This window comes from Dendropsophus ebraccatus, chromosome 2 (genome assembly GCF_027789765.1).
Source record: "Dendropsophus ebraccatus isolate aDenEbr1 chromosome 2, aDenEbr1.pat, whole genome shotgun sequence".
In the NCBI taxonomy this organism is placed as follows: domain Eukaryota; kingdom Metazoa; phylum Chordata; class Amphibia; order Anura; family Hylidae; genus Dendropsophus; species Dendropsophus ebraccatus.
In genome coordinates, this window is record NC_091455.1 from 96458587 (window position 1) to 96482751 (window position 24165).

The following is a 24165-nucleotide window of genomic DNA, read 5'->3' on the forward strand; positions in this document are numbered from 1 at the left end:
CAGGCGTTCCTTACGATGCAGGCAGCGGGAGTCAGCCGCCGAGATTTCTAAATCGTACGAACCAGAAATCCGGCTGATTCGCTCATCTCTACTCTTCACCTCTGGCTTTCTGTGATTCTCTTGTGTGTTTCTCCTGCTCCACCTATCAGCTTGGAGCCGGGAATTCTGTTCCCTTATAGCTTGGTCTCTCCCTTCAGTCTGGGCTCTTGATAGTTTTGTGCAGCTTGTCTGTCAGCTAGATCCAGCCTTTGTATTCCTGGTTTCCTGATCCCTTTGCTTGTTTCTTGCCTTTCTTTTGGTTCAGTGTTCCTCGCTTAGTCCTCAGTGTGCCTTGCCTTGTCTTCAAGTTTCTTTGTTACTGTCTCTGGCTTCTGTTTCACCGTTTACCTTGTCTATTGTCTGTTATTGCTCCTAGTGCCTTTTCCTTGTATCTCCTTAGCATCTGGATTAGTTATTCTGACCTCTGGATTTCGTGACCTTGACCTTGCATGTGGATTCTTACTTTGTACTTCTGCTGCCGGTTGTTGCCAACCTTGCCCGCTGACTATTCTTTATTGTGTTTGTTTGTCTTGTCTGGTTTTGTGTTTGCACTTACTGCAGCGTAGGGAACGCCGCCCAGTTGTCCGCAGTAATTCATAGTACTGTTTTTGGCAAGTAGGTAGGGCGAGCTGGGGCGGGTGCCAGCGTTAGGGTTGCACCAGTCTGTTGTCTTCCCAGTTCCTTACCTGACAATATGTTTGATACTGAAGCTTGTAAAAAAAGCACATCTTGCTGTAAATAAAATGGTCTCCTATAAAATATATTTTGTTAGGTCACAACACCCCACCTCCCCTTCCCTGCTTCATGCTTCAGTGTGAAATATGGGGGTGATGCAAGATGAGTCATTAAAAGAACATTGCTTTTTAATCTAAATGTAAAACTAATTATAAAAAATATCATGAAGAGTGACAGCCTCCTGAGCAATAGAGGGGAAAGGAAACAGTTGTTTTATCTCTTTTTCTCTCTCTCTCTCTCTCTCTAATATATCTATGTAGATGGATAGATAAATAAATAAATAAATAGACTCAAAAAATTAAGCAAGCTTGAAAAAAGTCTATATTGTATGGACAGAAACATCTGTTATTCCTTTGAGCAAATAAACCTTCATCACATACCGTGGATGTGCCGCTTTATCTTTGAAGTATATATTGCTGCACCTTGAAGTGGGTTCAGAGGCCGGCACCCTACTTTGCTTCCTCTGTGTGCCATGGACTTTTTTGATTAGATAGAGAGATAGACAGATAGATAGATATTTCATTTACAGTGTAAACCAGAAGAAGATTGAGATAGCAATGGGCAGATACTACAAGAGGCGGATACTTGTCAGTTGGCTGTGAGGTACAATGCATGCTGGGTAATTTAGTTTCCTGGACAGCTCCATTGTGGACCTGCTTTTAGAAAAATGTGTAACTTAGGAACAGCAGTTAGAAAGATGGGAGATAGCTCAAAATACTCAATGGGACTTGGTGAGTAAATGCTTTGGGAACATTTTATCTTTTAGCATTTTCATTATTTTGAGCCATCATTAGAAAATAATGGCCGCTATTTCACCTAAAAAACATTGAGGGAACATAGCCTGAAAGTTAAATCTGAGAGTGAGAGACTTAACTGGAAGATCAAGTGGTACTTTATATACAGCACAATCTGTCTGCAGTCTGTAGCCCCAAATGTACATTTGTATCAAACTAGAAGTAAGATGTCAAAGAGTCCCTAATATAATGTCTTTGCCTTTAATGTCAACAGTTATATAATTGAGCACTGAGCCCCTTAGTCAATGCAAGGCCCCATAAGCCATCCACTGGGAGTTTAGTTCTAATCACTATGACAACAGTTGATACTGGACAATACTAATGACTTATCCCATGCAATATATAATTAAACCAATACAGTACTGAAAAAAGGGGTAAATGTCGCAGGAGGAGAGAGAAGCTGTTATGAAACACTTTTGTAATACTGTTTGGTATTAGACGGCGGAGGCAAGGGGCACCCTAGGAGTATTCAGAGTTCCTTAATTATATTAAAGATAGAGATTCTTTATCTAGATTTCTTTCTATCCTGTAGAGCATTAATTTTTGTTCTTAAGATTCTATTGTTCTTTATAGCAAAATTGTTTTCAAACTTACTATATTGTATCCTATTTATATCTTCCTTTAATATTTAACTGTATTGTTATTGATAAAATTTTAAAAAATCCAATAAAATATTTGAAAAAAAAAGGGGGTAAAAACAGTTACGCATCCTAAGTGAAGGAATGTTTTTTCATACATCTTCCCCAGTAGCTGGGCAAACCCAATTGGTTGACAATGATATTGATGTGTGATGGTGTGCTGTGAGTGTGGACCATAGCAAGATATGCAAAGTTCACCAATTACAAATTCTAAGAAGTCTCCAGCAATAAGTGATGTGATATTTGTTTTATGTACATGATTTACATTGCCCTTATAATGTCAAGAAATATGTAATGCTGTGCTTTAATTCATACTTGCTGGAATAAAAGCAACAAGACATATTGCTGCCTTTTTGTCTCCTTAAATGTTATAACAAATACATGTTGCTGCTTTTATAATATGTGACATTTTAGAAGCTTAATTGCCTGCAGTGCAATTACATTTAAGTGCAGTTTCCTTCTTCATTTAAAAGTGTGCAGTGTATTAAAGAACTAGGATGGCATTTCCCGGCACTAACACTGTGACTGACAGAATCCAAAAAGAGGAGAGACTGAGAGATGCAACAAAACACATAGCAAATATGAAGCTAAGGATCACATGAGGGTAACTGGGGTAGTGCTGTGCCTGCAATTTTATTGTGCTGTATAATTGATATTCCCCAACAGTGTGTTAGAAAATTTGTTAAATATGAAAATTTGATGATCAAAAATGAGACTGGACATTATTGATTTTACTTCCTTTACAAGCAGAGGCGCTCCAATAATAAAGCAGAAAATATACAAATTCCCTGCAGTTTCTTTGTCAGTCCAAAAGCAGAAACAAATTGTTTTACAAAAGGCTTTAGATGGCAGTCTTGTTTTTTGCTGATATATTTTAATCCATTTGAATTCCTTGCAGTCCTACAAGATTATTATCGAATCATTCTCTCATAATAAAGAGGCTCTTTCATCTAAATAGACCTCTACTTAAATGTCCAAATAAAAATCAGCTATTACAAGTTATTGCACCCAATAAACAGAATACTTTTATTCCTTTTCACAGTGCTGGAAAGAGAGATCAGTATTAGAGGGGTATTGTGGGCAGTCATTTTTATGTATAATTATGATCAGACAAGTGGTACAACTCGATCGTTCGGCATTCGATTAGAGGTGGCTGCTGAAGTTGGACAAAGCCCTAAGGCTATGTGGAAAACATGGGTATAGTCATTGGCTGTATCCATGTTTTCCAGACAACCTTAGAGCTTTATCCAACTTCAGCAGCCCCAGCTAATCAAATTCCGATCGGGTTTGGATGGATTTGAGCATGCACGAGGTTCGCTCATCTCTAATACTTAATAATAATAATCATTTTTATTTATATAGGGCCAACAGATTCTGCTTGTCCCACTCCCTCATTGCTGCCGATTCCCCAGTTGCCAGCTTTGCGCTGCTTTTAGTGTTTTCATTCGAAAATGTCCCTTAAGGGTGCCTTCACACCTACCGTATCGCAGCAGAAAATCCGCTGCGGATCCGCAGCAGATTTAACTAAATGAATGAACACATGATCAAATACGCACTGTCAAATCCGCTGCGGATCCGCAGCGGATTTGACAGTGCGTATTTGATGCTGTGTTCATTCATTTAATCAAATCTGCTGCGGATCTGCTGCGGATCCGCAGCGGATTTTCTGCTGCGATACGGTAGGTGTGAAGGCACCCTTAGATAAGAAAAGATAATCCGTTAATAGTCCCACTATGGGGAAATTCAGTGCGTTACAGCAGCATAGGTATTATACATACTAAAAGGTAAAGTAAAGGCATTACGATTAAGGTACACAAAGAGAAGAAAAGATAAAAAAGATACAATAAAAAAACATTAGACTATTTTAGTTCTTTTTATGGAGGGATCTCTGCATGGGTCGGTGTTGGTTGTACAGCCTAACAGCTGCAGGAAGGAAGGACTTTGATATTGCTCCTTCTCGCACTTTGGGTGAATTAAACGGTCAATGATAGTACTGCCCAGTGCTATCACTCCAGTTTGTTCCTATAGCTGGTTGATATGCCGCTCCCCCAGCAGGCCACTCCAAAGAAGATGGCTGATGCCACTACAGAGTTAAAGAAGGTCCTAAGAAGTGCCCGCTGGACTCCAAAGGCCCTCAGCCTCCTGAGCAGGTAGAGCCTGCTGTGGCCCTTTCTGTACAGTATGTCCATGTGATCAGCCCAGTCCAGCTTATTATTGAGGACCACACCCAGATATTTATACGCGTTCACTGTCTCAATGTCTGTCCACTGGATGTCCACTGGACTTGGACATCCAAGGGACGGACATTGTATTACTTTTAACCATAGGAAATGGCTGACATTATGGCTAATTATGACTTTTTTTTCCAGACAACACCTTTAAGCAGGGGCTGGCTGGCAGATTTTAGCCTGGGGGGCAAGCACACGGCACTGGCCCTTGACTGGCAGGCTAGCGGACCATCCTTTAAGGACCACTCTGGCCCTTACCTGGTATTACCCTCCCCAAATAAGTGCGGGAAAGGAAGATACTACATGCGCCACAGAATTATAGTATTGTGGCCAGTGTTCCCAGCCACGAAAAGCCCTTGTAATTGTCTCACCTCCGGATGAAATGTCTCAAGCCCCTGAGTACTTCTTTAAACCTAGTGGTCTCTCACATGCTATATAGTATGTAATGAGAGCTATCCCAGGATATATATCTATTGGATTAAAGGGAACCTAGCTCAGGTGCACAGCATAGTACCTTAGGGGGCCTTTACACAGAGAGATTTATCTGACAGATGTTTGAAGCCAAAGCCAGGAACAGACTATAAGCAGAGAACAGGTAATAAAGGAAAAACTGAGATTTCTCCTCTTTTCAACTCCATTCCTGGCTTTGGCTTCAAAAATCTGTCAGCTAAATCTGTCTGTGTGAATGCACCAGGGTTAAGGTACCATGCTGTGTACCTGGTGACCCTGTTATCAGTGCTGTAATCATTTACAATGCCCTTCTGGTTCTCTTATCATGTTACAACCATCAGCCCTGAATCTCTACAGCACCAGCTGTTATCAGAGGAGGTACTACAACTCCCAGCATATCCTGAGGGCTGCAGACTGTCAGTAAATGCTGGAAGTTGTAGTGTTTGCAGCTGTTGTACTTGGAGGATTCTTGGTGTATTGTATACTGGAGGCTTTGTGGGAGATCAGAATACAGAGTTCTGTGGGGGCTCAGTATGTGGATGTGACCCCAGAACAGAACTGATACAGTTATATACCGTTACTGACCAAATCAAATACACCAGTATATAAGAAACATATATTATCACTGTGACCACAACCATTACCACCCCATACTAACTAATACCACCAAACCATAACTGAGATCCAGTATACCCAGACCAATAATACCAGTATAAAAGAAACAAATATCACAACCCCTTCCCCACCGCCGCCATTACTAACTAACATCCACTGTACAAATACCAGGATCATCCCCATAGAACATGGGTCTCAAACTTGCGGCCCTCCAGCTGTTGCAAAACTACAATTCCCATCATGCCTGGGACAGCCAAAGCTTTGCTTTGGCTGTCCCAGGCATGATGAGAATTGTAGTTTTGCAACAGCTGGAGGGCCGCAAGTTTGAGACCCCTGCCATAGAAGGTTCTCATTATTAAAATGTGTCTGCTGGTCGAGATATCATGTGTAATCGAAGATACATAATGAGCTGCTAGATAGCCACTTCCTACTATCTATCTCCTATCTATCTCCTATCTATCTATCTATCTATCTATCTATCTATCTATCTATCTCCTATCTATCTATCTATCTATCTATCTATCTCTCCTATCTATCTATCTATCTCCTATCTATCTATCTCCTATCTATCTATCTATCTATCTATCTATCTATCTATCTATCTATCTATCTATCTCCTATCTATCTATCTATCTATCTATCTATCTATCTATCTCCTATCTATCTATCTATCTATCTATCTATCTCCTATCTATCTATCTCCTATCTATCTATTACCTATCTATCTCCTATCTATCTATCTATCTATCTATCTCCTATCTATCTATCTATCTATCTATCTATCTATCTATCTATCTATCTATCTCCTATCTATCTATCTCCTATCTATCTATCTATCTATCTATCTATCTATCTATCTATCTATCTCCTATCTATCTATCTATCTATCTATCTATCTCCTATCTATCTCAGGTATAAGAACACAGACAATAGAGCACACTTGTCAAACTCCGTCCCTCCAGTTGTTACAAAACTACAAATCCCATCATGACTGGACAGATAAAGCATGATGGGAATTGTAGTTTTGCAACACTTGGAGGGACGGAGTTTGAGACCCCTGATAAGTTATAAGACCTTATAAGTGATTATAAAGCAGTTACATTCAGTGACTCACAGTAGGCGTCTTCTCTGCATGAAGAGACGTCCACTTTTCTTTTTCTTCTCCATCTGGCTCCGGCCATCATGAAGGCTTCTCTGGCCATGACTCCTCCTCTCCACGGGATCTGTCAGACAGACATTTTAGGCTTCTTGCTCCAGCAACATCCTCATTTGTACATCCCTCCATATAGAATGCCCCCCCCCCCCCGCTGCACATCTCTCCATATAGAAAAGCCCCCCTGCTGTACATCCCCCATATAGAATAGCCCCCCTGCTGTACATCCCTCCATATAGAATAGCCCCCCCCCCCCGTGCACATATCTCCATATAGAAAAGCCTCTCTGTGCATCCCCCATATAGAATAGCCCCCCCCCCCCCCCCTGTGCATTCTCCCTTATAGAAAAGCCCCCCGGTGCATCCCCCTTATAGAATAGCCCCCCTGTGCATCACCCTTATAGAATAGCCCCCCTGTGCATCACCCTTATAGAATAGCCCCCCTGTGCATTCTCCCTTATAGAATAGCCCCCCCTGTGCATCCCCCCTTATAGAATAGCCCCCCTGTGCATCCCCCCTTATAGAATAGCCCCCCTGTGCATTCTCCCTTATAGAATAGCCCCCCTGTGATTCCCCCATATAGAAAAGCCCCCCTGTGCATCCCCCCTTATAGAATAGCCCCCCCTGGGCATCCCCCCCATATAGAATAGCCCCCCCCTATGCATCCCCCCATATAGAATAGCCCCCCTATGCATCCCCCCCATATAGAATAGCCCCCCCTATGCATCCCCCCATATAGAATAGCCCCCTGTGCATCCCCCCATATAGAATAGCCCCCCTGTGCATCCCCCCATATAGAATAGCCCCCCTGTGCATCCCCCCTTATAGAATAGCCCCCCTGTGCATTCTCCCTTATAGAATAGCCCCCCTGTGCATTCTCCCTTATAGAATAGCCCCCCTGTGCATCCCCCCTCATAGAACAGCCCCCCTAAGCATCCCCCCTCATAGAATAGCCCCCCTGTGCATCCCCCCTCATAGAATAGCCCCCCTGTGCATCCCCCCTAATAGAATAGCCCCCTGTGCATCCTCCCTAATAGAATAGCCCCCCTGTGCATCCCCCCTCATAGAATAGCCCCCCTGTGCATCCCCCCTCATAGAATAGCCCCCCTGTGCATCCCCCCTAATAGAATAGCCCCCCTGTGCATCCTCCCTAATAGAATAGCCCCCCTGTGCATCCTCCCTAATAGAATAGCCCCCCTGTGCATCCCCCCTAATAGAATAGCCCCCCTGTGCATCCTCCCTAATAGAATAGCCCCCCTGTGCATCCTCCCTAATAGAATAGCCCCCCTGTGCATCCCCCCTAATAGAATAGCCCCCCTGTGCATCCCCCCTAATAGAATAGCCCCCTGTGCATCCTCCCTAATAGAATAGCCCCCCTGTGCATCCCCCCTCATAGAATAGCCCCCCTGTGCATCCCCCCTAATAGAATAGCCCCCTGTGCATCCTCCCTAATAGAATAGCCCCCCTGTGCATCCCCCCTCATAGAATAGCCCCCCTGTGCATCCCCCCTAATAGAATAGCCCCCCTGTGCATCCCCCCCCTAATAGAATAGCCCCCCTGTGCATCCTCCCTCATAAAACAGCCCCCCTGTGCATCCCCCCTAATAGAATAGCCCCCCTGTGCATCCCCCCTAATAGAATAGCCCCCTGTGCATCCTCCCTAATAGAATAGCCCCCCTGTGCATCCCCCCTCATAGAATAGCCCCCCTGTGCATCCCCCCTAATAGAATAGCCCCCTGTGCATCCTCCCTAATAGAATAGCCCCCCTGTGCATCCCCCCTCATAGAATAGCCCCCCTGTGCATCCCCCCTCATAGAATAGCCCCCCTGTGCATCCCCCCCCTAATAGAATAGCCCCCCTGTGCATCCTCCCTCATAAAACAGCCCCCCTAAGCATCCCCCCCTCATAGAATAGCCCCCCTGTGCATCCTCCCTGAAGGGGTTTAAAAAAAAAAATAAGATAAACAACTCACCTCTCCTCGGGCCGGATCTTCAGTCTGCAGCAGCTTCTCCCTGCTGCTGCAGCACGGCGGCTCCTCTCTCCGTTCTCAGGTCCTCAGCGGCGCGTCAGGGAAGTGACGTCACCGCTGCGGACCTGATGTAGGTGCCTGCAGACGTGCCTGCGCGCGGCACATCTGCGGCTACTGGGGGGGATCAGGCGGCCTGAAAGAGACTGAGGGAATAGCGCGGCGGCCGGCCGCGCTATTCTTTCAGTCTCAATTATAGCAGAGGGTCGGCCACGGGTCGCGGCCCACTCATTGGTGGGGAAGACCAGCCCGGGGGGCACATGCCCCCTTGCCCCCCGGCCCAGCCCGCCCCTGCCTTTAAGTTAATTGGAAGAAACATAGGCAACTAGTGTCAACATTCAATATATACTTTTTCTGAGACAAATGTCGTCTGTTATGTATACTCATATAATACATAAAAGAGTATTCATAGTGAATTTACACTCAGTTCACCCTGAACACACGCCACATAAAACTTCAGTGGTTCAGTTAATACCTCTCAGTAATACCTTACCACATTGTGCATATGCTTGCATAGATAAGGTAGATAAGTATAGAGCTATGCTACCACTTTGGGAACATATCGGGCAAAGGTGGCTTTCGGTAGACAGCTGCTAATATTTATCATGATTTTTATTTTTGTCCATCTTTATAAAGAGACGGGCACCTTTGCCTGATATGTTCCCGAAGTGGGAACATAGCCTTATAGTGAATTTTTTAATAATTCCTGAATATACTAATATACTGGTGTAGGTACATCAAAGATCAGCTTATGCTTCAGGATATTGCAGATATTGTTTTAATGTGCTTTTAATGTGCTTTAATTGAATGAAAAATAACAAAAACAATCCAAGCATGATAGTGTAAAAAATCTGCACTGGATTATGTGTAGCCGTTTATATGTTATATATGTGTGACTACACTCAGTATGATTTTCTGCATAAACAATAATTTTCATTGAACTGTGCTTCATTCATAAGCGAAGGTAATGGTCACATTTTAATGAAAATTCACTGTAATTTTTATTGATTATTGTGTAGTAGTATAAGATGTATTACTGTTAAATCCTATTGTTACTGATCATCTGAACTAATTTGTGCATCAGACAGTATATATCTAATGTACATCATATACATGTTATTTTATTCACTGTGTTATCTAACCCTACTCTATTTTTCTTTATAAAGCCAACCAACAAAAGGAATGCACATGTATCGAAAAATGGCAAAGCATGCAACATTTGTTATATGGGCTGTGTTTTCCGAGCTGGACTTGGGGCAGTGGCGATCGCATGATTTCTGGTCAATTATGTTCATGATGGCCCTGATGTGGTTTATAAGGCTTTATCTACATTATTGTGCTCAGTGGCTATTCCTCCAGGCTATTTCCATCCCAGTTTTCACGTAAGCATCATTTACTGAGTTTAAAGTGCACCTGGCTCCAATAAGTATTTTTTTTTTTACAAATTAAAAAAAAATGTGTGTATATACTCAATTATTTCTTTATCGGGCTTCAGATTTGAGGCAATTGTTTTTTTATTTATAATGCTGAGATTTTATGTCCACTGTCTTTGAGTAAACAAGAAATGGTCTGCTCCAAGGAATATATAGCAATTAGTTACACACATATGGGAGAGATTTATCAAACATGGTGTAAAGTGAAACTGGCTCAGTTGCCTCTAGCAACCAATCAGATTCCACCTTTCATTTTCCAAAGAGTCTGTAAATCATGAAAGGTGGAATATGATTGGTTGCTAGGGGCAACAGAGCCAGTTTCACTTTACACCATGTTTGATAAATCTCGCCCAAATAAGGAAAAGAGCTCTGACCTAAACTATTCCAGCTGAAGGAGGCTAAAGTCAGATATGCTGCATTAGGGCCCGTTCTACTGCGGAATTGGTGCCAAAAATCCGTGCAGAATCCCCTGTGCAGACTAGTCACCGAATCCTGTTTCTATATGATTGGGAGGGCACGTGTGCCTCCGCTCTCCATGCCTTTCCGTTCAAACAATTGACATGTCAATTCTTTGAGCGGCGAGGTGTGGGGAGCAGAGGCGTATGAGCCCTCCCATTCAAACAGATAGAAGGCAGGATTTTGTGCCAAGTTTGCGCAGGGGGATTCCGCTTGGAATTTCAGTGCTGATTCCGCAGTGTAACAGGCCCTTATGGTATAGAACATGGGTCTCCAAACTGCAGCCCCCCAGCTGAAACTACAACGCCCATCATGCCTGGACAGCTAAAGCTTTGGATTGATGGGAAATGTAGTTTTGCAACAGCTGGAGGGCCGCAGTTTGGAGACCCATGGTATAGAATTTATCAATGGCTGCACCTAACACAAACCAGTAAAAATTTATACATTTTTAAAACTAACTCAAGGTTGCCCAAAAGGGGTAAGGTGCTGCTTTGCATGAAAGGGTATGTGGCCTCCCTATGCACTTAATCTAATACCATTTACATACAGGCCTAACTGCAATACATAATATTATGCCATAAATGTCTAATAGATGCAGATCCCAACTTAGAGACCTGCATCAATTCCAACCTTGAGGGCTTCCTGCCTCGCAGCCGCCAAAGGTGGTCGGGAGGCCAAAATAAGCCCAGCAGGGTGTTTAAAGCATTTTGCGCAACTCCCATTTACTTTAAACTGAGTTGCGATAACAGTGAAGAACTGCAAGCTTTACTGCTTTACTGCTTATGTATTTATTATAGCTCACAGAGCTACGCTGTTTAGACAACTCCTTGTTGTCTAAGTCATTAGAAGTTGCAAAATGTTTTAAACAGCCTAAAAATTGTTAAAAGAGCATCCTGACTACTTTCATTTGCTGCAAACAGACCAGAGTGGGTTGGAGCACTCTCAATCTTGGCATAAGTGAGGGTCCCATAGGTGGGATCAGTATCTATCAGCAGTTATGCCATATCCTGTTAATATGCCATTAATCTCAAGACAATAATACTTCTTTAATCTTACAACAGTTGCACAGCATGTGAACAGAACAAAACATTCTGCCTTAGGTGTAACCTCATGTGGTGCAGTGTTGCGTCTGCATTCTGGCTTAAAGCATATGTACCAACAGTTACATTCGCTTTAAGTCTTGCACATGTATAGAACGGTGCTGGGGTGGGGAAGGTGGTGCCGTGTTCCCTGTTTTACACTGCTGCCCAGTGATGTTCTATTCCAGGACACCGGCCTGGGCTGAAGCAATGAAGGCGAGTAGGTCCTCCCCCAGTGGGAGGAAACCCCCACCCCTCTATGATGCGGCTCCATTGATTCTAAAGGACCGCGGCACCTTCGCTGTTCTATACATGTGCAGAGCTTGAAGCGAATGTACCTGATGTACATTTGCTTTAAGAGCCATAGGATTTGAAAGACCAATAATACAAATAATGCCGAATAAGTCCTTTTACAGATTTTGCAGTTTTAAGTGAGCTTGAAGTTATGTATCTAATTATCATATTATTCAGCCTGTGCATATTTACACAAAGAAGAGAAGATACACAGTATAAAAAAATAAAGATGCATAATAAAAATTACATTTACATCTGTGAAACACAAGATTATTTTCAATAACTATGTTATCTCATTGAACCTGACAATTCTTGTTCTGAACAATTGTGTATTTTATTTATGAGTGAAAATCCTTATTTATTTGAATTCTCAGGTTTGCATTTCACCCCCATACTGTTGAGCTGACCTATCAGCATTCTTTAATGCATACCAGAGAGGAGTTGTTTATGGTCGTGGTGGGACCTATGTCCTTAAATGTGTCAATGCTCCTAATTATTCTTCTAAGATGGAGCTGTCAAATATTGTTTCGCTCATTCCCCACTATCTTGTCAAAGTTTATCGTTGCGTTGGGTCTCTGGACAGTGCTAGACCCTTTGGCTGTGTTTATAGTGGATTCATTCCTTGGGGTAAGTCACTAAAATAACTCCTATAATGGTCATTTAAAAAAAGGAAAAAGTATAGTTTTCTTTTTTTGCTGTGTGTTACTAGCATCAATCTGTCACTCATATTTGTTGTCAAAAGTTGTGAAGAATCTGTGAGATATAAGCAAGTAACTATTGAAAAAAACACCAATCTATATTTTTGCAGACAATATGTAGAGTTTTTGGGAAAACAGAACATCTGATTGATTTAGCTATGTCATTCATTTATTCTTTTATAAATGTTTTTATTACTTAATTTTGTAGATATTTCCCTTCTGACAAATAATAATAGTTCCTAAGGTCCTATTATTTTGAATAATTGTTTAGCATTATAAAAAAGTTCACTATATTCTGCTATATACTTGTGTTTTATTAAGAATTAACTATTTTCTAATAAGGTATTTAAACATTGTTTATTCCTGTTTTTATGTTGTAGAGACTTTCTTACAGTGTAGAAAAGCCCATAGCAGATGCAGCAAAGCTCTATTGGTTCTTTATTCGAATTGAACAGTCTGGCACTCCTGGGATTCTCATCACTTTGCTGATATATACAATGATTTTTATCATATCATCCTCTGTGCTTTACCTTTACTTGCTGAGGTAAGAAAATACAATGGGAGATAACAAGCAGACTGAATTTCATATTGCCCAAACTGTCTATAATTTAGCAGTACCAACATTCCCACAACCTTATTGTCTATATTTTTATTGTTAATGCTTAATGTTTTATAGACTATATAAAATAAATTTTGGGATTTTAGGGTTGTGAGAGGTTTTCAGAGTATTATTCTGACTCCCCCCAACCATAGCCCTGTATTCATAATGTTTGCCCAGATGCCTTTTACCATGCACACCTTCTCAATACAATGTAATGTTTTCAACAAACTGGCTTCAGCCTAGATATATGGTTGGTATCTGTTGGAGACCATAAGTTTACATTTGTTACATAGAGTCTAATGTTTTACAGTATTGTCATTGTAATAAGTTAAATGTAATAGCAATGATAATATTATTATTATTATTATTATTATTATTATTATTATTATTATTATTATTATTATAATATAATATAATAATAATTCTCAGGAAAGAAACAGCCCGGAATTCACCATCAACATTGCTGAGCACAGCCAGTGTTCACCAGCGTTGTGGATCATGTGACCTTAATAAAAGTGTTTGCTTTTGATGGTGAGTGCCATGGTTGCTTCTTTTCTGCTGGAATTCGAGGATCTGTGTCTGTATTATGGTCCACTGAGGACCACATCATACGAAGTTAAAGGGGTACTCCAACGAAAAAATATGCAAATCATTTGGTTTCAAAAAAGGTATACAAATTTGTTAATAATTTCTATACAAAATTGTCATCCTTCAAGTAGTTATCAGCTGCTGTGTGTCCTACAGGAAGATCTAATTTCTTTCCAGTCTAATACGTTGCCCTCTGCTGCCACCTCTATCCTTGACAAGAACTATCCAAAGAAGGACAGGTTTTCTATGGGAATTTGCAACTGTTCCGGACAGTTTCTGTCATGGACAAAGGTGGCAGCAGAGAGCACTGTATCAGACTGTATGTCACTTCTTGTAGGACAAACAGCAGCTGATAAGTACTGAACGGCTTGAGATCTCATTTAATAGAGGTAATTTACAAGTTTGTATAACTTTTTTTCCCCATTAGAATATCCCTTTAAGCCCAGGTGTATGCGGATCATTATAAGGGGAGTTCTGATACTGTGCCACAAGGATAGTGCCGAGGTAGCACTTGGTGTTTGCTGGAATTATAATATAGCATCTGTATTGTATAGTATAAAAATTTTGATCAGCCAGCTTCTACATTTGTACCTGAAATAAAATAGGTATATCATTGAACAATAAGAATGAACAATTCTAGTATGGCATAGACAACAGAGCATAAGGTACATAACATCGCAACTAACAACCAACACAACTTTACATCCATACTTTTGTCTCTGTTGGACATTCAGTAGACACATAAAACCTTCTGTTTATATCTTTAAATAAATTACAGATTTGTTTCAGAGCTATTTAATAGAGATCCATTGTTGAGTGTCAATGGTATCCAATTGTGGTTTCCTTATAATCATGTGAGATTATGTTTGCACAGAGGATTTGTTATTAGTGACTCCCCCATAAGTCAGTGGGAAGTGGCTCATACTGAACAAATACTTAACTGCTTGACGATTGCCCATACAACTTTTTACAGTGGTCATTAATGGTGCTTATTCTAGCCTGCTGTCTTTTTTTTTTTGGAAGGGATAGAATGAGACAGTGCAGAGATCATGGGAGCACAGCTGTAACTACCAGGAGCAAAGAAATCTCATTTCCTGGTAGACCTACCACATACGTGTTGTAGTCAGGAAGTGATTATGACATATATGGAGTCTGAGGATGTCGTTTTAACTGTCAGCTTCCCAGCAATTTGATTGCTGGTGCCAATGGGTAACCATGGCAGCTGGGGGCCTTCTAGGCCTGCCATGGGTATTTAGGAGTTCTTTGGCTGCAGCATGGCCGGGTACATTATCTGTTGTTATGCTGACAGGCAGCATATACTGCATTTGAGTCCAGTACTAGCAGAGTGTATCATACTAGCAATCTGCTAATATTCCCCTTGTGGGACTAGAAAAAGGTAAAAAAAAAGTTTATAAAATAAAATGTGATCCCTCCCATAACAGATTCCCATTCAAAACAATGGAATAAGGAATAAGCGTGGAATTCACAAAGATTTTGGCCTGTGATATAAAAATCTGTTGCATGAATATGCCCTAAAGAGAATGTGTCATCAGAAAATGATTTATCATATATATATATATATATATATATATATATATATATATATATAATGTTTTTATGTTAAACATATTTTTTTTTACTAATTTTTGGTGACTATTTTAAAATTTTCAATTTTTCTATCTATATTATAAAATAATCCTAAAATCTTGCCGTTTTCATTCCCACCACTGGGGCTAAAATGAAGCTAAGATTTCCTGTTGTGTCTGTAGTGATAAGAGGAGGCTGCTCTAAAGTGATCTGTTCAGCATTACAACGACATGTGACACCTGTAGATAAAGGAGACAATAGTAGCTCCCTGTGGAATGGCCTTTTTTAAAGGTCACAGAGTACGCTCCGTAATACTTTACATTTATCTCAAGTGGTAAAACCGAAGAACTTTTGCTAAATAGCCTCCAAAGAGTAAAAAACTCTCTATGCTCAAAGATGTATAATTCATACAGAACCCCAAAACAACTCCTCCCGCAGAAGAGACATCGAAGCCAAACCACAAATCTTGTAAGTTATTAATAAAGTTTATTTTGTACAATCATTTTGAAAACATAATTTACACACAAAAAGGTTTTAATTTAAAAAATATTCTTTGTACAGAGGAGGACAACACAACATAAGGAAAGGGAGACAACACGGATCATGCATGTGTCATAAACGGAAAAAAGTGCATGCTTTAGCTAGCAAATCTCATATATCACAAAGTGCCATGTGCATTATGCAATAAACAAAAAATTAACGGAGGCAAAGCGTGCAAAAAGTGTATAATTCTATAAAAGATGATCAACAAAGGTGAAAAAGTAAACAAGGTAAAAATGCAAAGTGCTTGAGTACCAACTGATGATCACCTTCAAGAAAAAGACATGCAATGCATTATAGAGTTAGACACTATGCATGTGAGCCGTGCAGCTCCCTTACCTACAGAAACACCCCAACGCACGCTTCGGTACCGATATGTCGTCGATCACATTTTTTAAGCTGACCTCAAAATCAATATTAACCCCTTAACGACATCGGGCGTATGTGTACGCCCCCGCAGCCTGGTACTTAACGCAAACGGGCGTACACATACGCCCGATGTTTACCGGATCGCTGTGTGTAAACACACGGCGATCCGGTAACGATGGCTGCTGTAATACACAGCAGACCATCGTAGCTTGTCAGCACGGGGGGTGGATTACACCCCCCGTGCAGACGATCGCTGTAATTGGCTGATTTATTCAAATCAGCCAACTACAGCAATTTTCCGGTTCCCGGGTTATCGGTGACCCGGAATTTAATGGTGATTGGTGCTGTACGAAACAGCACCAATCACCATTACTGTGTATACTGGAGGGGGCCATGGTGCCACCCCCCAGATCGCCGCTATTGGCCGGCCAAGCCCGGCCGGCCAATAGCGGCGATCAAAGTAAAAATAAATATTATTAATTTTCTCTACACCCCTCAGCTAGTTAGCCAAGAGGTGCAGAGAAAGTGTGTGTGGTGTGCAGGCACCATACTCACCGGATCCCGGCGTCCGGACGGAAGATCTGCGGTCCCGCGGCGTCCACGTGATTCTCCGTCGTCTCCGCTCGGCTCCGCTCGGCTCCTGTCGGTTTCGCTCGGCTCTCGTCGGCTTTCGTCGTTTTTCTTCGGATATCTTCGTCCAGGTACTTGTACTGCCCCCTAGCGGCTGACTAGTGTATATAATACACTAATCAGTGGCTTTGGAGTAAAGAGGTTTTTTTTTTTTTTTTTGCGCCCTTCCACCGCTGAGTGCTGATCAGCATCGCACGTAAGTGCGCCGCTGATCAGCAACTCCTCTTTTTTGGCGTAGGGTTTATTTTCCCCCATCCCCCCCCTTTTTTTTTCTATATCCTACCGCCACTGTCTGCTGATAAGTACCTCACATAAGTGCGACATTTATCAGCAACTCCTTTTTTGGCGTAGGTTTCCCCTACTGTGAAAAACACGTATAAAACACTACATTACACTACACTACCCCACATTACACTACTTGAAATAAAGTTTTACACTACACCACTACACTACATCACATTTACATACCCCCCATACACCAATCCCCGAATAATGTCCCAGAGAGTGTTTTCGGTGGAGGAGGCATACTCGCTTATTGCCTCCGACACCGAAACAGCCAGTGAGGATGAATGGCGGGATCCTTCTTTCCTCCATTCATTCTCATCATCATTATCATCATCATCATCATCCAGTGATGATGACTATCGACCTAAGCGTCCAAGGAGGACGCCTCGGGCTGCCCGCCAGACACGTCATCCCATCCCGCCCCCTGCTCCCCAGACAGGTGACCCCATCCCGTCCCCTGCTCGCCAGACACGTCATCCCAACCCACCCCCCGCCCCCCAGACACGTCATCCCATACCGCCCCCTGCCCCCCAGACAGGTGACCCCATCCTGCCCCCCGCCCCCCAGATAGGTGACCCCATCTGGACCCCAGACCCCCAAAATTATCAGCCCTGGATTCCTGGCTTTATGGCAACGGCGGGAATCCAAATTAACCCCACAGGTCTCAGAGAAATAGACTTTTTCAAGCTCTATTTCTCTGATGACCTTATCAATTTGATGGTGGCGCAAACAAACCTGTACGCGCACCAATTTATAGCCCAGAACCCCTCCTCTTCTTTTGCTAGGCCCATGGCGTGGACCCCTACTGATGCAGCCGAAATGACAAAATTTTGGGGGCTCCTGCTGCACATGGGCCTAGTAAAAAAACCGACAATTCGGCAATACTGGAGTGGGGATATTATATATAATACCCCACTTTACAGTATGGCCATGGGACGGTTTCGATTCGAAGCCCTCCTAAAATTTTTGCATTATAACGACAATGCAAGGTGCCCCCCACGAGATGATCCCTCGTATGACCGACTGTACAAAGTACGGCCGGTCATAGAGCACTTCTCAGCCAAATTTACTGAGATGTATATTCCAGAGAAATACATCTCAGTAGATGAGTCCCTCCTGAGCTTCAAAGGAAGACTCCATTTCCGCCAGTACCTTCCTAACAAAAGATCACGGTATGGCGTGAAACTATACAAACTCTGTGAGAGTACCTCAGGGTACACTTACAGATTTAGAGTATATGAGGGTAGGGACACCCAAATCCAGCCCCCAGAATGCCCCCCCATCCTCGGAGTAAGTGGGAAGATCGTTTGGGAACTGATCTTCCCACTGCTGGATAAAGGTTATCACCTGTACGTTGATAACTTTTATACCAGCATCCCCCTGTTTCGGTCACTCGCTGCCCGAGCTACTGTAGCTTGCGGCACGATCCGAAAAAATCAAAGAGGTCTACCAAGTCACCCTGTTAGACAAGTAATGCCAAGGGGGGAGAGCAGGGCCTATGCCTGTGACAATATGTTGTTGGTCAAATATAAGGACAAACGCGATGTCCTTATTTTGACCACAATTCACAGGAATAGCACCACCCCTGTCACTGTACGTGGTACCACAAACGTGGTGAACAAACCTGATTGTGTTCTAGAGTACAATCAGTATATGGGAGGAGTTGATCTCTCAGATTAAGTCCTGAAACCATATAACGCCACGCGAAAAACCAGAACGTGGTATAAAAAGGTGGCCGTATATCTGGTACAGACAGCGATGTACAACGCTTTTGTGCTGTACCGATATGCCGGCCACCCGGGGAAATTCCTTGATTTCCAGGAAGCAGTGATCAAAGCCCTGATATTCGGCAGCCACGGAGCGGGCCCCAGTGCTTCTGGATATGAAGGACCCCGTATCGTACAGGGACAACATTTTCCAGGTGAAGTCCCCCACACTGGAAAAAAGGGGAGATCCCAAAAGAAATGCAGAGTGTGCCGTAAAAGGGGGATCAGGAAGGACACCACTTACCAGTGTGACACCTGTCCTGATCACCCCGGCCTCTGCATAAAGGATTGCTTCAAGGCGTACCACACGTCATTGGAGTTCTAAATTTTCTAAATTCTGTCCCTTATTCTTATTTCAGGGGTCATGTTGATCCAGGGATTAGTCTGATTGCCAATATGGAGTCGGGAAGGAATTTTTCCCCTGTGATGAGGCTACTGTCGTCTGCCTCACGAGGGTTTTTTGCCTTCCTCTGGATCAACACAGGTTGAATTTGATGGACACCTGTCATTTTCAACCTTATAAACTAATAATTGGCCTAATACCCCCAAATAAATTAAAATTGTCCCTTTTCCCCAGCTAAGTAGGTATGGCCGCCATTCCCATTAGAGGATGCCATGATGCAATTACAGAGCCTCTGTGCGGCCAGGACAGTACAAACCCCCCACAAGTGACCCCATTCTGGAAACTACACCCCGTAAGGAATCTAACAAGGGGGCATCGGGGATATGGCCCCCTGGTGACGGCCACATTTGGGACGTGAAAATGAAAAAAATGGTATTTTTCATCTTCACAGCACATGTTCTACATATGTGCCCGTCACCAGTGGGGTCCATATGCTCACTGCACCCCTTGTTAGATTCCTTATGGGGTGTAGTTTCCAAAATGGGGTCACTTGTCGGGGGTTTCTACTGTCCTGGCAGCACAGGAGCTTTGTAAATGTGACATGGCCTCCATCCTCCATTCCAGCCTCTAAATGGTGCTCTGTCCCTCTGGTAGCTTGCCCTGTGCCCATATGGCACATTATATCCACATGTGGGGTATTTTCGTACTCAGGGGAAATTACCCTACACGTTTTGCATTTATTTTCTCTTTTAACCCCTTGAGGAAATGAAAAAAATTAAGGCTAGACCAACATTTAGTGTAAAAAAAAAAAAAAATTTTACACTAAATCATTGATCTAGTCTTTATTTTTTCTTTTTCACAAGGGGTTAAAAGATAAAAAAAAACACTAAATGTGTAGCGCAACGTCCCCCAAGTATGAAAATACCCCACATGTGAACATAAAGTGCCAGGCGGGTGCAGGGTAAGCCTCCGAAGGGAAGGAGCGCCATTTGGCTAGAATGGATGGTGAATGCCATGTCGCATTTACAAAGGCCCTGTGTTGCCAAGACAGTGGAGGCCCCCCAAAAGTGACCCCATTCTGTAAACTTCACCCCTCAAGGAATCTAAAAAGGGGTGCAGTGAGCATATGGACCGCTTGATGACTGGCACATTTGTGCTGTGAAAATGAAAAATGGAAATTTTTCACTTTCACGTTACATTGTTCCCTATTTGTGCCCGTCACCAGTGGGGTCCATATGCTCACTGCACCCCTTGTTAGATTCCTTGAGCGGTGTAGTTTCCAAAATGGGGTCACTTGTGGCGGTTTACCATTGTCCTGGTAGCATAGGGCCTCTGTAAATGCAACATGGCCCTTGAAATCCATTTCAGCCAAATCCAGCCTCCAAAAGCCAAATAGTGCACCTTCCCATTGGAGGCTCATCTTGCGGCCGCATGGCGCTTTATGTGCACATGTGGGGTATTTCTGTACTCGGGACAAACTGCTTTACACGTTTTGTGGGTTTTTTCTCTTTTAAACCCTTGTGAAAATGAAACATTCACAGCTAGGCCAATGTTTTAGTGTTAAAAATTTTATTTTTACACAACATCGTTGATCTAGTCTTGACATTTCTCATTTGCACAAGGGGTTAAAAGAGAAGAAACAGAACAAAACATGTAGAGAAATTTCCCCCGAGTACGGAAATACCCCACATGTTGACCTAAGGCGCTATGCGGCCGCAAGACAAGCCTCCAATGGGAAGGAGCGCCATTTAGCTTTTTGGGGCTGGATTTGAGTAGAATGGATTTCGAGGGCCATGTTGCATTTAAAAACTCCCTGTGTTGCCAAAACAGTGAAACACCCCCACAAGTGACCCCATTATGGAAACTACACCCCTCAGGGAATGTAACAAGGGGTGTAGTGAGCATATGGACCCCACTGGTGACTGGCACAAATGTGGAACAATGTGGCGTGAAAATAAAATATAAAATTTTTTTACACTATAATGTTGGTTTAGCCTTGAATTTTTCATTTTCACAAGGGGTTAAAAGAGAAAAAAAACACACAATGTGTAGAGCAATTTCCCCCGAGTCCGTAAATACCCCACATGTGGACATAAAGCGCCATGTGGGCGCAGGGCAAGCCTCCGAAGGGAAGGAGCGCCACTTGGATTTTGGAAGCTGGATTTCACTGGAATTGATTTCAAGGGCCATGTCGCATTTACAGAGCCCTCGTGCTGCCAAGACACTGGAAACCCCCCACAAGTGACCCCATTCTGGAAACTACACCCCTCAAGGAACCTAACAAGGGGTGCAGTGAGGATATGGACCCTTGATGATGGGCACATTTGTGTCATGAAAGTGAAAAAATGAAAATTTTCCCTTTCACGTCACATTGTTCCACATTTGTGCCCGTCACCAGTGGGGTCCATATGCTCACTGCACCCCTTGTTAGATTCCTTGAGGGGTGTAGTTTCCAGAATGGGGTCACTTGTGGGGGGTTTCCAGTGTCTTGGCAGCACGAGGGCTCTGTAAATGCAACATGGCCCTTGAAATCCTTTCCAGTGAAATTCAGCTTCCAAAATCCAATTGGCGCTCCTTCCCTTTGGAGGCTCGTCCTGCGCTCCCTTGGCACTTTATCGCCACATGTGGGGTATTTCCGTACTCGGGAGAAAATTCGCTACACATTTTGTGTCTTTTTTTTCCTCTTATCCCTTTAAGAAAATGAAAAATTGAAGGCTAGAACAACCTTTTAGTGTAAAAAATAAATTTTTCTTTTTTCACGCCATATTGTTCGGAAAATCTGTGAAGCACCTGTGGGGTGCAGATGCTCACCGCACCCCTTGTTACATTCCTTGAGGGGTGTAGTTTTCTAAATGGTGTCCCTTTAGGGGTGTTTTTTAGGTTTTGACACCCCAGAGCCTCTGCCAACCTGAAGTGGTACAGTCAGAAATGACCAAATATAACGGAGGCATTGAAATTCACTAGGCGCTCCTTTATATCTGAGGCTTGTGGTTGCGTCAAATAGCGCAATAGGGCCACATATGGGGTATTTCTATAAACTGCAGAAACGGGGCAATAATTATTGGGGTGCATTTCTCTGGTAATAGGTTTATAATTATGAAAAATATTGGATTACAATAAAATCTCTGCACAGAAAATTAAAATTTTCAAATTCCTTACACACTTAGCTTTTATTTCTGTGACTCCCCTAAAGGGTTAAAACACTTTCTGGATGTGCTTTTGCAGAGTTTGGGGGGTGCAGTTTCTGAAATGGGGTGCTTTGTGGGGCTTTCTAACATACAGGCCCCTCAAATACACTTTAAACCTGAACAGGTCCCTAAAAATATCTGATTTTGAAATTTTACTGAAAATTTGGAAATTTGCTGCTAATGTTTTAAGCTTCCTATCGTCTAAAAAAAATGAAAGATAGTTTAATAAATGCTGCCAACATAAAGTAGACATGTTGCTAATGCTATTTAATATATAATTTATGTGGTATAACCACTTTCTGTATACGCAAAAAAGTTTCAAAGTTGGAAAAATGCATTTTTTCACATTTTTTCACATTATTTGGGTTTTTTTCATAAAGATTTGTTATGAGTATCGACTCCAATTTACCAGAAATGTAAAGTACAATATGTCACGAGAAAACAATCTCAGAATCAGCCGGATAGGTAAAAGCATCCCGAAGTTATTAATGACTAAAGTGACACTGGTCATATTCATAAAATTTGTCTCTGTCATTAAGGCCATTTCAGGCTCTGTCCTTAAGGGGTTAATGGTTCTTTGAGTGTAAACACTCATCAATCACAGTATATGGATATGAACGCAATTATAATCATTCAAAGTATATGGCTGTGTTCACACAATGTATATTTTCGTATTTTTTGAACAACGGCCGTGATTATTACAGAAATTTACATTACCTTGCCGCCTATGCGATCCCGGCCGGAGCATATACACATGGTATACGCTCCGGCCGGGATCCCTAGTGCACCGAAAAAATAATGACATGTCATTGAAAAGCGGCCACAGAAAACCATGTCAGTGCACACTATGGAGTGAGAGTCCCGAACCTGCATAGCCTGCATCAGAACTCTGCGGCTGCAAAGATCATCCGGTGGGTACTGCAGTACCGGCTGGGATGATCTTTCCAGAGACCAGCCATTCCCTGACCTGGGCAGGTCACGGAACGGCCAGTCTCTTACATAGTCTGAACATAGCCTTTATATATATATATATATATATATATATATATATATATGCAATCCAATGACTTTTCATAGCAGTTTATCTGCTTTTCTAAATTCTTATCGTTTAAGGGGGGAAATTATTGCTTGTTCGCTAAACAAGTGCTTAAACGATTTATTTGTACGTGTAAAAGGACTTTTAAAGTATGCCATTAAATGCTGTTAAAACCAGCTCAGGTAAGATGGCAGCCCCCATAAAAAAACAAAGCTGGAGTCAGAAAATAGAAACAGATTGGAGTAAAAGAATAATTTTTAGTATCTGATTCTAATCAGTAAAAAAAATGTAGGTGACACATTACCTTTAAAAAGATAAATTCATGATGGAAAGAGATATAAAACTAATGAAACTATTTAAATGCAGTTACTGCATTAGAATTAGGTTTTAGTATGTGCAGATGGTGCATTCTTAACTGCAAAATACACTTATACTTTGTGGTGTTTCATGTGTTCCCCTGTATAAACACAATACTTTATTAACTTAGTGTCATTTGCCTTTTAATCGGTTGAAAATTGAAATTCACACATTCCCCTGTTCCTTTTGATGTTACGTAGCATAGATTATTTCCTAATGTGCATTTTCTAAATAAGCAC

General features: G+C 42.2%; 1 protein-coding gene across 1 annotated transcript in view; it reads left to right on the top strand.

Annotated features, from left to right (window-relative positions):
• The window catches only part of LOC138784154 (uncharacterized), an 84713-nt gene that overhangs the window by 41337 nt on the left and 19211 nt on the right, over positions 1-24165 (top strand). Inside the window, exons 8-10 of the mRNA XM_069959667.1 lie at positions 9872-10058; positions 12313-12565; positions 13017-13180. Coding sequence (XP_069815768.1) covers positions 9872-10058; positions 12313-12565; positions 13017-13180 — 604 coding nt within the window. The remainder of the gene's footprint in view (positions 1-9871; positions 10059-12312; positions 12566-13016; positions 13181-24165) is intronic.